Source organism: Nansenia antarctica (genome assembly GCF_963989245.1).
Source record: "Nansenia antarctica genome assembly, chromosome: 6".
NCBI classification, from domain to species: domain Eukaryota; kingdom Metazoa; phylum Chordata; class Actinopteri; order Argentiniformes; family Microstomatidae; genus Nansenia; species Nansenia antarctica.
Window position 1 is genome coordinate 10,558,131 of NC_137676.1, and position 15,451 is coordinate 10,573,581.

Sequence of the window (15,451 nt, forward strand, 5' to 3'; positions counted from 1 at the left end):
AGAGGGCCACTGAGGATCTCCTCAGGGGAGGCTGGTGGAGGTAGAAATCAGAGAGGACAGCTCATTCCATACATTACAATGAGGCCGTCCTCTGATTTCTGGCTCCACCAGCCTCCACCGAATCTACCGTACTACTCACACGCTATTTACTCAGATATTCTTATTCACAGTTCCCTCCTTGTCTCTCTTTATTATTCATCACCCCTCTCTTTCCTATTCCCTCCACCCCCCCCCCTCTCTCTCTCTCTCTCCTTCTTCCTCTCTCTCCGTCTCCAGGTGTCCCACCCCAGGTTGTGACGGCAGTGGCCACATCACAGGAAACTATGCATCGCACCGCAGGTACGCCACACTGCACCCCTTTCCTTCCCTCTACCCCTCTCTACACCCCTCAGAGCTCTGAGACAGACCGCTGTAGACACAATGTAGACAGGAAACAACTTACATAAGATCTGATATGTATCAATGATTTTAAGTTTCCCTTGCTGGCCGATTTCTACTTCACAAAAATGACTGTGGACTTCCTTCCTTCTTTGATTTTCCCTCTTTCTTTCCTTCCTTCCTTCTCTCTCTCTCTCAGTCTGTCTGGTTGTCCTCTTGCTGATAAGAGTCTTCGCTCCCTCATGGCGGCCCACTCTACTGAACTCAAGTATGTCTGTCTTCCACTGGTGCCCCCTATCTTAAAGCACCGGTACTGCATCCTCATGCTGCGATGCTAACTCTATTAGCCACTACTCTTCTGCTAATGTTGCTACGGCTACTGCACCTGCTCCTGCACTGTCACCTAACCCTGTCATCTCCACTAACAATCCCAGGACTGTCACAACAACAAACACAATCAATAGATCAAATCCAATTATATTTGTAACCGACGATAGTGCTTTTCACAAAATCTGTTGTCACAAAGTGCTTCAATAGTGACCTGAGCCTAAAACATAAATAGCCTAAAACATAAATATATGTAGATATAATAGTTTTATGTCTGCGACCTTTAACCCTCCCCTTGCCTTCCCAGGTGCCCCACGCTAGGGTGCGACGGCTCAGGTCACATTACAGGAAACTACGCCTCCCACAGAAGGTATGCAGCTCCTTAGCCAATCACAACCCTCCAACAATACTACCTTCCCTTATGGAGAATAGGGCAAAACAACCCTCTGTCTCCCTCTCTACCTCTCAATGCCTCTCTCTCGCGCTGTCTCTCTCGTTTTTCTCTGTATCTCTCTACCTACCTCTATCTTTGATCTCTTTCTTTCTTTTTTTTTCAAACACAAACACACAGAAGGTCAGAGAAGTTCAGATATCATAGTAGTTTTAGATAGGAATCATAAACACATACACTCCTGTCACACTTTCACTCCTTTTGGATATGCTTTATTGCTATATTTTATTAGAATTTACTTTTGTTTCATTTTGTTTCCTTTTTGGATACACCTTGTCAGATAATAGCTGTTGTTTTTTTTATCCTTTATTTTGCACTTTTTTTGCACCAAAAAATATTTATCTGAAAAAGTTGCTGACATATAATGTTCCATCAAACAATGACGTCACCACCATAAATTAAAAACAGACGATTGTTGAAGGTGTTTTTTCCCACTCCTTTTTTATCGGCTTCATACTTTCTTTTTTCAGTTTGTCTGGGTGCCCGCGTGTCAAGAAAGGGGGGATAAAAACAACTCCCACCAAGGAAGACAAGGAGGACTCCGAGCTCTTAAAGTTCGTACCGCTAAGAAAGGCCACGCCCTTTTTTCTTCTTATCATAAGACTCATGGTAAAACGTAACGTCACAAAAGCTGCGCTTGATTCAGATCAGCCTGTGCGACCACTAGGTGGTGTTGTATTTTTCATTTTTTTTACCTTTGTAAGTATTTCATTGGTCCTTAAAGCATTTCTGGCGCACCAGGCGAGCTTAATCAAGCGTACCAAAAGTAACACAGTCACTCTGACCTCAACGCAGAGGCAGGGTGACATCATATCTCCCAGTCAATCAGTCGCCTAGTGATGACATCACGCCTGTGAATGCACCCAGCCCAGTCCTGCGTAGACTCATATTACTGTAGTTGATGCTAGAGTATTGCAGTGTAGATGACAAATATACAGTTTATCCCAAATACTACATCTTGCATTCTTCCCAATGGTGGTGAACGCCTATGTGTGTTGACGACAGTTATTTAAAACGTTGGTATCTGTGTTTGCTGAATGTGCTTGCTTTGTAAGGCGGCCATAACATGAGGCCATGAGAGACACAGTACCTTTAACACACAGGAGGTAGGTGGAGGTAGAAATCGGAAGACGAGCTCATTGTAATGCATGGATTGGAATGAGCAATGCTCAATTACAATGCGCCCGTCCTCCGATTTCTACCTCCACCAGCCTCCTCTGCTATAACAGTACCAGTACCAGTCATGTTAAACCTAGACATGGAGAAGTACTGTAAGTCATTGTCTTAAGATTGTTGGGGTTTGCACTCCCATGGCAAAATAGATTTGCATTGTTATCAGCAACTGTTGTCATAGACATATAAGAAAATATAATAATTTAATATATATATATATATATATATATATATATATACAGTATATAATATATTCTTTCTGTATGTAAAATATTCCATTGACCTTTCTTCTCATCTCATCTCTCTCTACATATCGCATATCAGTGAATTGCTCAAGTAACCCTGTCTCTCCCCTCCCTCTCTCCCTCTCTTTCTCTCCCCCTGTTCGCTGCTACCCCTTCCCTCTATCCATCTTTCCCCCCTCCTCCCCCGCTCCCCCTCCCGTGCTCCCCCTCCCCCTCTCCCTTCCCCCTGCTCCCCCTACCCCCTATCCTCTCCCTCCCCCCTCACCCTCCCTCCTGTCCTCTCCCACCACCGCTCCCCCTCCCCCTCTCCCACCCCCACTCCCCTTCCCACTCTCCCACCCATTCACACCCTCCCCCCTCCCACCCTATGCTCTCCCTCTCCCAGTAGGTGCCCAGTGCCGGGCTGTGACAGCTTGGGCCACATCAGTGGGAAGTATGCCACACACCGCAGTGCCTACGGCTGCCCGCTGGCCGCGCGGCGCCAGAAGGAGGGGCTTCTCAACGGCTCGCCGTTCTCCTGGAAGGCGTTTAAGACGGAGGGGCCCTCCTGCCCCACCTCTGGGTGCGACGGCTCGGGACACGCCAATGGCAGCTTCCTAACCCACCGCAGGTCAGAGCGTGTGGGCCAGTTGCTGGGCAGCGTTATAACCATAATCATTTTAGATGTTTGTCTACCACCTAGCCAGAGACTATAGATAGTTGACTCTGTCAGATGACCGCTATAATAAAGATAGCGTCTGTATTATTCTGTGGTTCAGATGTCAGCTGCTCTTCATGAAGTCAATTGCTTTTCGTCAAGTCAGGTGCTTTTCATGATGTACGTTGCTCTTCGTGTTGTCAGTTGCTCTTCATGTTGTCAGTTGCTCTTCATGTGGTCAGTTGCTCTTCATGTGGTCAGTTGCTCTTCATGTTGTCAGTTGCTCTTCATGTTGTCAGTTGCTCTTCATGTTGTCAGTTGCTCTTCATGTTGTCAGTTGCTCTTCATGTTGTCAGTTGCTCTTCATGTTGTCAGTTGCTCTTCATGTTGTCAGTTGCTCTTCATGTTGTCAGTTGCTCTTCATGTTGTCAGTTGCTCTTCATGTTGTCAGTTGCTCTTCATGTTGTCAGTTGCTCAGCCTGACCCTCTCTGTGCTCCCCCTCCCTCCAGCCTTTCTGGTTGCCCCAGAGCAACCTTTGCCAAGAAGAAAGCCAAGTTTCCTGGAGACGAGTTCCTGACCACCAAGTTCCGGGCTAGTGATGGTAAGAACCACCTTCCAGTCTGTGCGTGTCTGTTAACTGGGGTCTGGGTTCTGCTCGGTGTCACTGGATTCTCTCAAAGAATTCAACACCATTGGAAACTAGCGACCCGAGTACCAAGAAAAAGGCAGCCGTGTTTGTTTTCAGTGAATTCCAGACACAAATGGGCCATTATACAGTTATAAGATCTTAACCATTTACTTTCCCCCCTCTTGACCTAATGCCTCTCTGTTGGTCTGCCCTCTCCTCTCTTCTAGTTCTGGACAAAGACGAGGACATCAAACAGCTGAACAAGGAGATCAACGACCTGAACGAGTCCAACAATGAGATGGAGGTGGACATGGTGAACCTACAGACACAGGTGTGTGTGTGTGTGTGTGTGTGTGTGTGTTTGTGGGCTATATCATTTCAATATCCAGTTTATGTGAATCTAAGCGTTGGTGTGCACCACAGATCTCTTCTATGGAGAAGAACCTGAAGAACATCGAGGAGGAGAACAAGGTCATCGAGGAGCAGAACGAAGCTCTCTTCATGGAACTGTCCGGGCTGAGCCATGCCCTGATCCGCAGCCTGGCCAACATACACCTGCCACACATGGTTAGTTAAAGTACTGTACACACCCATACATACATACAGACATATAGTACACACATACATACATACACACATACATAAGCCCAATTTATACTTCTGCGTCGAATTTACGCGCGGCTACGCCATAGCCTACGCAAGGGCTCTCCCAATTTATAGTTCTGCGTTGGTCGGTCTGCGTCGCCCTGCAATTACACTGTCACATCGCTGTAAATAAAATATGGAAATAGGTCAAAATGCGCGTCTATCATGCACACATCAGCCTAACTTAGATAGATAACTTTACATTAAATATGTCTATCATCATCATCCGCTGTCAAACGCCACAGGTAATCATTTATTTGTAAATAAACAGGATTGTACATCTCGTAAATGTGAATCGCGCTCCTTATGGGAAGGCTGTGCTTGATGCTTCCATGGGGCGCTCCTTTGGAACGGTGTACTCATAGCGGCATAATAGCGATTTTTTAAAATGTTTGTTGTAAAGAAAATGTCTATAATGCATTGAAATGACATTAAACTAAGATAATAAGATGGTTATCATATTGTTTCTAATCTTTGTTAATAAGTAATTAAAGAAAAAGTAAATGACATTTCTGTCATGGGTTCCGCATTTAGGCCTACGAGAGAGTCGGAATCATGTGACTACCAACCGGACCAATCACAGTTCTTACGGTCTGCGTAGGTGTGCCGCGTAGTTACATTTTCGGAGAGGTGCGCAACAAGCTACGGCGTAGGCTCCGGGCCTAAGCAGGCTACGGCGTAGATTTTACGCAGAAGTATACATTGGGCTTTAGACTTGCACACTCACTCAAACACATTAATGCACAATTTCACACAATTTAAATATATTTTAATATCTGGATTCCATTCTTTTTTCTTGTTTTTTGCATTACAGCAGGAGCCAATCACGGAGCAGAACTTTGACAGCTACGTGAGCACCCTGACTGACATGTACACCAACAAGGACTGCTTCCAGAATCCGGAGAACAAGGCCCTGCTGGACAGCATCAACAAAGCTGTGAAGGGCATCAAGGTCTGAGGCAAGAAACCTTGTTAGGGAACAGTCCGAAGGCGAATAGGAACGGCGAGAAAGGGCATCCTAGAGACTACAGTATATCTAAAGAGAATACAAATGAATACAAAAAAAGGGCATTCAGGTTTTATAAAACGGCAACTTAAAAAATTCAAACCCAGGGAGAATTTCTGTAAAGAAGATAAATGACGTAACGACAGAACAACGTAACGACATAACGACGACTAGGACCAAAATCCACACATGCTGCTGGTTGGGGTCGGACGGACGGACGGACGGACGGACGGAGGGACGGACGAATGGAGGAGTGGCACGGAACCAAATCCTTCAGTTTGAATGGATGAAAAGATTATAATATATATCTGGGTTTTGTTATGTGATATCTTTGTTTCATATGTGTCTTTCCTGTTTTGGAGTTTTCTCTTTGACTGTCCAACCTCACACTTCATTCTGGAGCTTGAAGAGGATGAAAGAAATGGTATGATGTCAGAGCTGACAGAAGATTTAACCTGCCCATGTGAAGGAAACAGATTTGAAAATCATGTTGAAAAAAAGACAAGAATCTTTGCCGTGGCCCAGGGCCGACATGATGTTGTTGCTCTGGGGCAGGATATGGGGAGTGTGTTTGTTTGTGTGCCTGTGTCTATATGGGCAATGGGGGGTTATGAGCATCAACACTCACACCAAGCGAATGGAGAAGCACTAAACTCTGGTGTCTTGAGCAACAGTTCGTCTTGTGTTCAATATTGTTACTGCAGCTAGATATCAACATGGCACTGTTGTCTCACTACAGCGGATCAGCTCTTCAAACAACGTCACAAAACGCTGGTTCCTTTTTCCCTCTGGAGAACCAACAGTGTAGCCTGGTATATATATTTTTGATGGAAAAACTGGAGTTAGGTTTGGAAAGCAGCAGATAAAAGCCTTTTTTTCTTTGAACTGAGAAGATTATAGTTATAGTGTGCACACATTTCAATTCCACTTAGTCATATCTATAGTATTTATGAACATAGAAAATTGCACTTCATTTCATTGAATAGTTTGTGGTACTATGATTATTGTTTTATTAATTATTTAAAATTGTGTGAAGACTTAAATTGTAATTTATTGCCGTTTATGTTAACGTGTATTTATTTAATTATCTATTTATTATTAACTTTATTTTCTTGTTTTGTAAAACATAAAATGCAGCCCCGTCTATGATTATTATGGTCATAAAGATATTAGACAGGGAGTCTCCGACATCAATATTTTAAAAAGCTATATACGTAGATAACTGACCACTATTAATTATTTTATATATCTTATTTTGTTTTAAAGACTTTTTAAGCATTTTTAAGTGCAGATATTTTATAACAGACAAAGTTTTGATAATTTTATAAACGTTTTTTCTTTCATTTATGTTATTTCTGTTATCAGTAAAGTATCTTCAGATACACATGGCTGAAAAGAAAAGAAAGTTATGTATTTATTATTTATTCAATATTGAAGAAATGGGCTGTGATATGGTTGTATATTTATTTTGTTATTTCTGTGTGTGATGTGAAGGCTGAGTCTGAGTAGTCTTAAAATCCATTGCTAATTTAAATAAACAAAAAACATGCTCTGAAATAAACAGAAAATACTAAATGGCTTGATTACTTAGGCTTCACTAGACATACCAGCAGTAATTCCTTTGGGATTGTAAAAGCAAAATAACCAACAAAAGCAATCACTGTTCTGTTGGTATCGGTCCTTATGTGTCGGGAAACAATTTGTTTGCTTTTGTCAGGAACAATGAGACCAAGACAAGAAAACTGATACGGATCACAATGTTACCTCTCCTAGCGCTTTGTAGCGGCCAACACTGGCTCACCCAGAAACATCTTTGATGTACCACAGATGTTTAAATGCCTTTTGATAGATTATTTTTCTCTTCTAATTATTTTCTCTCTGCCTCATAACAGAGGCTTGTAAAAAGAACTCTGTTACCGTGTGTTCTAGACTGGATGTTAGAGTCTGAAACACACACACACACACACACACACACACACACACACACACACACACACACACGCTGTAAGTCAAACCCTCAAGGAGAACCTCTCTTGACAACTGATATCAGATATAAACATACACCCTTGTAGCCTTACTAGATTTAATTTCTTGATGCACAAAGTGCCACTAAAAACCCTCACTACTTTCATTCGTTCCTCTTCTGCATTCTGCAATGTACAACGTCCTGTCACATGACCTGAGTTGCCCTACTGTGGGGTCATGAGTCGTGATTGTTTCAGATGCCTTTATGCTTTGCCTCGATGGCCATAAGTACACTATAATATACATTCTGTATAAATAGAAAATTTAAAAAGAAGCTATATATATGAATATAAACATACATATATTTTTCCAGTGTAATTGTTGATGTACTCTTCTTCTCTTGTACTAGCGTGTCAGAGGATCCGTATATCTGTCTGAGAGATGTGAGAACTACTTTCACAACATTAGAGGAAGTTACACTCTATAACGACCCGCGCAACTGTGGCTTTAAACATTGTACTATTTTGAAAAAGTTTAAAAAAAAACGGTCAAGGTGAAATTTTAAAAAGGCATTTTACAATATATGGGATTGGTTTTACTGTACTTTTCCTTTTTCTCTCTCTGGGTTATTCTGTCTTTGATGGAGACAGACATGTTGAAAATGCTACTGTGTGTTGTTACTGAATCTGAAATGGTTGTTGTTTTAACTTCTATGGTTGGTTAGCTCTTTGTTTCAACTGTCCTGTGAGTTCATGTATAGACAATGATGATGATGATGATGATGATGCTGATGATGATGATGATTCCTCTTCATGGTGTTCACACGTGCACTACTGTATGTCGTGTAGTGTCGTGTCTTTCTGTTCAGACTAGTCGCCCATGGTGAGACTTAGCAAAACTCTTAGATCACAACGTCACCACAACGTTAACAAATTAATAGTAAAAGTGTTGCACTTTCTGTTGCAGCTAGCGTAGTCAGGAGAACCCCCTGTGTGAAGCTATGATGTACTAGGCATACAGTATGGTGTAACGTTGCTTCTAGCCAATGTGATGATAAAAACGCTCTTGTGTACTTTTGAAAAAGAACATTTGAAATGCCAGCATTTCATTATCGACTTTGTGAAAACACAACACACACACACACACACTGGGTTTCTTGGCCAATTACGATATATTCACCCCATCAGTCAGTCAGTCAGTCAGTCTGTCAGTCAGTGAGAGCGAGCCAGAGTTGCAGAGAAAGAAGAGCTGCATATACAGTATGACCTGTTTGTTGATTTTATGTGAATCTGAACAAAATGTCTCCCATGTAGAATGCCCTTAGTGTCTGCCTCCATGTCTGAGGGTTTGATTTAAATGTTATCGCCTCTACATTGAACAGGTTATGGCAGTAGGTTAGCACTTACTTCAACCAACCATTTTGACCGAATCCTCTATTGTTCTAACAGATGTATGCAGAGGGTTGCCTTCCATATTACTGTAGAGAGAATGAAGAGGAGTCTGGGAGTCTCTGATCTTGGGTCAGTTTTGCATCTTCCCCCATAATCGAGAAGGTTAGGGTTTCGGGAGGGTAAACTGACCCTGGAGCAGTACTTCGGGGCCTCTTCATCCTCAGAGCTGAACAGCAGCATGCTGTGACGCTATTGTCCAGTCATTCAGCCCCAGCTCGTGGTGATAGCAGCGATTGGATCAAGCCCTTGTGTTAAACGAGAGGCAGCATGTGGGAAGAGAGATTGACTTGTGAGGCCTTTTGTCTCCCCCCTGATTTAAAGACAGAGGTGTTTGTTACATAAATATATGTTTCCATCACTCCGAATGTCAAAACCTTAAACAACTTTTGTGTAAGCTTTCCTCTGGAAAGACTTCTTCTTGATATGTTTGATTAAGATGATAGCTTACTTTCCCCCTGCTCCTTTAATGCACGAATGAGCATACTACCTGAGAGTGTAAAGTTGATGACTACTCTCATAGGTTGTTAGATATGGCATGTTTAAACTGCTTGAAATTGTCAATACTGAAGTACTGAGGTGAAACGACAGAATGAGTCAATGACCTGTTCAGTATGAGCTCATCTGAATTATATGCTGATTAACTAAGACCAATTATGGCCTAATATCTCACTCTACAACAGGCCTGGATATTCCTCTCTTTACTTGCCTTTTCCTCCCCCTCACCTCCTCCAGTTACACTGCTGCCAGGCCTGTAGAATAGACCCACTCTGCAAATAGGTGGCCATTTTGGCTCTGTTGAACTGTAGCTTCCTGTTTTGAGCTTGGTCGACAGATATGACAGAGAGGCTACAAACACAGACAGACACACACACACACACACAGGAAAACACACACATACCGTACACACACACTTGAGAAAGGCATGTCAATCAAGCCTAAAGCCCCCTCCTGTAGTCAGTGTAGCTGTGTAGTCTCATCATGTGTGCCTTTCTCACTCCACACTGCAGGCTAAGGTGTGTTTACATGGTAGCTGGTTCATACCCTGCTGGGGAGGCTAGCAGGGCCGAGGACGCCTTTCCCGGTGGGGGTCAGGGGTTAGGGAGGGGTTACAGAGAAACTGATTAAAAATGTCTCCTTGACCGACAGGCTGAAGCAGATGTTTCTATTGCCATGGTGATACTGTATTTTCATTTGGTCACAGATGACACAGAACAATAACACCGGTTATGTTGTGATGGTAACGAAACTGTGATCTAGTTACGATGATTCAGGTACCAAACTGCATGGACAGTTTCTCTTGAAGGAAAAATATGGGAATGAACATTGAACATTAACAACGTTATCATAGATAGATAATGCATCATTAGTGTGCAGGGCATTATTTTGAAACCGAGGGGAAGTCTGTGTACATATTTCTATTAAGGAAACAGTGTTATTGTTGTTGTATTGAAGAAAATGTTGAAAAAAAAAGATACATAGAGTTTGTGACTAAATAAATCCACAACCAAGGCTTGTCCCGCTAGCACATTTTTACAAGAGATGAGATATTTTTAACTGGTGATTTTCTATAGGCATTGATATTGACATCCTTTTGAAAATTACAAAAAAACTTCCAAAATTTACAAGCACTTCCACAATGATAGACTGTATGGGTTTTTGTTACTTTTGTAGAGGTGGTTGTTAATTTGCTACTTGTCCCATTTTGTAAAGCAGGACAAGCCTTGGCTGTGTGTCCTCGGGGTCTCCTATTTTTTTCTTTGGGAAAGTTAAAACTCTGTAGTTTGGGCGGGACTTGTGACTGTGTTTGTGTACATCGTGTACATGTCTCCCATGTTCCCCTGTGTCAGTGTTATAAACAAGAGAATTGATGTCAGTTGTTATTGTGGGGGTATGAACCATGTTATTGTTATCTATGAAAAACTACTGAATAAAGAATCATAGACAAAAGATTGTGCATCAACAACTTCAGTTTATGTGTGTGTGTGTGTGTGTGTGTGTGTGTGTGTGTGTGTGTGTGTGTGTGTGTGTGTGTGTGTGTGTGTGTGTGTGTGTGTGTGAGAGAGAGAGAGAGAGAGAGAGAGAGAGAGAGAGAGAGAGAGAGAGAGAGAGAGAGAGAGAGAGAGAGAGAGAGAGAGAGAGAGAGAGAGCGAGAGAGAGAAAGACATAAACGACATATTTGTTGTTGGACAAAATGGGGGGCATCAAGCACTGATGTCATTGGTGCATGTGATTACTGCCATCTGCTGGACATAATGAAACCTACAGGTCATAGAATCTCACAAACGGATTCATGGTAACATGAGGTATGATCAGGGGTGCACATAACTGGTGCGCCAGTGCGCATGCGTCGCCAAAATGCATGCTGCGCGGCAGATCTGCGGCATGAACGCGCTCTTGCGCACCAAAAGCTGGAAGCGCTGGGAGAGGAATTTACTTCCTCAAAATCCAACTGCTGACTGCTGCATCACTGCAAGCCCCACTAAGTAACTATTTGCCGTCCCCTCAGCAATCCATCACAACAGTCGACCGACGACGACCACGGCGACTCCCCTCACGAAAACATTCGGAAAGTATCTTAACTCGTACTTTCATTTGCGTATCGCGTATCGCACGGTTATCACGGTTATCACGCCGCACGTGAAAATTCAGTCCCGAACGACTCGTCGCTAAAAGGAAAAACAACACCAGGGACTTCACGTTTCTTTTCTCTGAAGCTTTCAAACGTTCAGACGTTTGTTTTACAGCTTCATTATCGCACATAGACCCCTGACCCAGGGAATATGGTTGGGAATTCTATTAGAAGGAGAAAAAAAAAACTTTGTTGCACAATCAAAATAATGAGCTATTTAAAGTGATAGCCTACAACATCCTCTACCATGGTTGAAATTGAGGACAGTATTAACAGCAGTCAAGAGAGCATTGATGATGATGATTAAGCTTGTAGCATAAGTAAATGCTTAGGCTGTAACTTTTTGTTGAAAAGTTGATTTCAGTGTTTACAAAACAGAGCAGTGCTTAAAGAGATGTCAGTTGATTTCATTGTGTTTAAAGAACAGACATTCAGTTAGTGCTTAAAGAGATGTCAGTTGATTTCATTGTGTTTAAAGAACAGACATTCAGTTAGTGCTTAAAGAGATGTCAGTTGATTTCATTGTGTTTAAAGGAGTCTGACAGACTTTCATGCTTAAAGAGCAGTCATTTGATTTTGCATTTGTTTCTTTTGTTTTGCACACAATCATTTGTTCGTTCATCTTTATTTATGAACAAATGTCGTTTTGCTAATATAAGTTATCCATGTATCCTTTTTTCATCCATCCTGTGGGACGGGTCGTGACTCGCGAGCTCGGGGAGCACCAAGCAGCATCCCTAGGTGCTCCTCTGAGCACTGGCCCCAAAAAGTTATGTGCACCCCTGGGTATGATGCTGAATTCAATCTAGACTTTTATATATGTTGAATAAATAAAGATGTTCTTCTATCTACAACGTTTGCAGGAAAAGCGCTATACAGTTATGATTATTATGAACATTATGATTATGATTATGATTATGATTATGATTATTTTCAACGAAGCATGTTACCGACCATGGAAACATGACTTCAAGTTGAGATGTTGTTTGCACACAGCAAACACCCAAAACATATGTATTTCCATGAAATACATTCAGCATCTACGAGATGTTACTGTATACACTCACAGTATATATCTGGGGAAATTGTTCATGTCTCATTATAGGAAATGGAAATGTATCATTCCCTCACCAAACTAATTTTGGTGATCATTGTGCAGGCCTAATTTTAGACCTACCTGTCCAATCGTTTTTTTATTGCATTGAAGATGATTAATTGCAGTCTTTTTTTTCAGATTTTCATCGCACGTTTTACGTCTGACGTCAACGCGTCAGCTGGTCGAATGTTTACATCGTGCTGTGTCTGAGTGGAGCTGAACAAAAGCACGAAGACCGACAAATCAATAGAACAACAATCGGTGTTTTTACACGGGACAACTGATAACGCGTCAAGTTCTAGGTAACGGTGGTTTTTATGTTGACATATTGATCTGCAGTTGTTTATTTCAAGTCTCTCTATCTTTCATTTGCTGTCCAGGAGGAAGACTCAGATTACGTTTGTTTTTTCCCTCTTCTTTAGCTGGCTGTGTCTCTATTATAAATTCCATTTGACAGTAATAATATATAAACCGTTAACATTCATTAACTATATTTAACCGACAACAAGATCGTCCAAGCTTATTCTTGCGTTGTTGTTATTTTCTGATCCGAACTGGGTGAACTCGCTTTAACATAGTAACCGCAACAACATTATGCCTCTCGAAGGTCATCGAATGCACGCTGCGTACGCAGAGGGAATGTAACAGCAACTGTTATTGACATTTATCGAGAAAAGCTCATTTGGCATGACTTGTTGTTTTTGTGTTTGGATGTAAAAGGTTGCCTGCTCTGGCTACAGGAAGTGTAGGGTTCCTAAACCACCAGGCTAGAGAGATCTAATAACAGCCCCACATCGCCACCGGTTGGTTACGAGCTGCCATAATAACATGACAGTTGTGTTTAGTAGGTATGTTACAGTACCAATCAAACGTTTGGACACACTTTCCCATTCAATTGAATTGGGAAGTGTGTCCAAACTTTTGACTGGTACTTTGAAAGTCCTTACATACATATAGGTAGGGCCAGAGTACTCTTGTGTTGCGTCAAAATAACACAACTTAACACAACAACGTAAACCCATCAAAGCAGCCACACGTGGTTGAGAGGACGTTCAGAGACCTTCATCTGTGTATTGCTTTATGACATAATGCACACCTCTCCACCATTTGTCAGGTTCACACCTGGGACCTCTTGCTGAATTCAAAACAACTTAGGTGAAGAAGAAATCTTTAATAATGTTTGGGATTTCATGCCTACGGTGGGGAGAAGTATTTTCTCAAAGGTTTAAATAGTCCTTTATCAGATGCAATGTTCAGAAACACAATTATTTGTGGTGCATTTTTCAAAACCCAGACAACAACCCAATGTGCACCGAATTCAGAGAATCACCCTGGTGCTGGATTTGACACCCAGCTCAGCCAGTAACACTCTCCCTCTTTATTGCTTTCTCTCTCTCTCTCTCTCTCTCTCTCTCTCTCTCTCTCTCTCTCTCTCTCTCTCTCTCTCTCTCTCTCTCTCTCTCTCTCTCTCTCTCTCTCTCTCTATTTCGTGAAAGAGAGAGAGAGAGAGTGATGGAAATTCATCAAATTCTTTAATTTGTGTTTCACATACCTGTTGTGTAAGGAGAAGCCAGACACAGTTTTGGACAATGATGTTATGTGTATTCTGTATTCTGATCATTCTAACCCATGTATCTCCTTAGATAGAATAACGCTTGCTCTTAGCTCCCTTCAGTTGAGCTGTGACCACTTGCTATGTGACTACTTTTGCCAAGCAATTATTCTACCCAGCACGTACCTATTCTCCTCGGTGTGTTGGTTATGGCACTCAATGTTGCGTCGTATGAGCTGTCAAGCTGAGCAACAACGTTGGTGTTCCCCATTAAACCCTGTTTAATTGCACTGTCCGCATGAGCTCCACAACCCTCATGTTTGGAAAGCCTTTCAGACAAATGCTTCTTGAATCTGGATTTGGACCAAATACTCTCTCCACCAAACAGAAGACACGGATAGCAAAAAGGGTCTTTCTTGTATACACTAGCTGTTAGCCATGTTTTCCTCTGAAACCACTCAGGGTTGAAAAGTGTTTTCCAGCCTGAGTTATAATTAAATCACACCAGGCCTGTGTGCCCCTAGACGTGTAATCTAATTTTTCTCCTCCAAAGTCAAAGTGCTGAAGCGAATGGTGAGTAAATAGTCCACCGAATTCATGATGACCGGTGATATTTGTTGTTGTGATGTTGTCACATTTGCTTTACAAGGTCAAAAGAACAGATGTAGAGGACAGGTTGACATCCGTTTGCCTGCTAGCCAGCTAGTTAGCTGAACCCAAACTCCAGGCAGTCTTTCTCTGGCTGCAGCACCTTTTTGAACCACTAGGGACCGTAGGGCCGGTGAGGCTCGGCCCCTTGAACTTGCTTTTGACTCAACAGAGAGGAATACTTTGAGCATGCGCACGACCATTTTCCCCCCTCGTAGCATTTCATCGACAGAGAGGAGCCGAACAGGACTATAGAAAAGCCAGCTGCGAAAACAGAACATTTCACACATTTCAGAGTTTCCATACTCAAGGAAAATAAGCTATAGCACTGTCGTGAATGTTTTTAAACATTTGATAATGGTAGGATGTGGAGGTACAATTATAGGACGAGGGTGATGCTTAATTCGCACAACAGCATCATCTGCTGGTGGGGCCGGGTCCCACTGGCCCTGAATGACAAAACATCACTGTTGTTTTCAACAGTTTTGTGAGAATTCTACCCCATGTCTCGCCACAGGGAGAGTCAAGGCCACTCTGATTCTAACCCATGTCCCTTGGCTCTTCCCAGGTTAAGGCTCCTCTTAGCGTCCCAGTCCCTCTCTCTCTCCAGCCAGTCACC

At 42.4% G+C, this 15,451-nt stretch overlaps 1 protein-coding gene across 1 annotated transcript in view; it reads left to right on the plus strand.

Moving 5' to 3' along the window:
• The window catches only part of myt1b (myelin transcription factor 1b), a gene marked incomplete at both ends in the record, with an annotated part of 36,755 nt that extends 31,312 nt beyond the window's left edge, over window positions 1-5,443 (plus strand). The window contains 9 exons of the mRNA XM_080534187.1: window positions 277-339; window positions 578-646; window positions 1,013-1,075; window positions 1,627-1,710; window positions 2,963-3,184; window positions 3,722-3,813; window positions 4,068-4,171; window positions 4,264-4,407; window positions 5,300-5,443. Of these exons, the coding sequence (XP_080390313.1) occupies window positions 277-339; window positions 578-646; window positions 1,013-1,075; window positions 1,627-1,710; window positions 2,963-3,184; window positions 3,722-3,813; window positions 4,068-4,171; window positions 4,264-4,407; window positions 5,300-5,443 (985 nt within the window). The remainder of the gene's footprint in view (window positions 1-276; window positions 340-577; window positions 647-1,012; window positions 1,076-1,626; window positions 1,711-2,962; window positions 3,185-3,721; window positions 3,814-4,067; window positions 4,172-4,263; window positions 4,408-5,299) is intronic.
• Window positions 5,444-15,451: the final 10,008 nt, after the last annotated feature.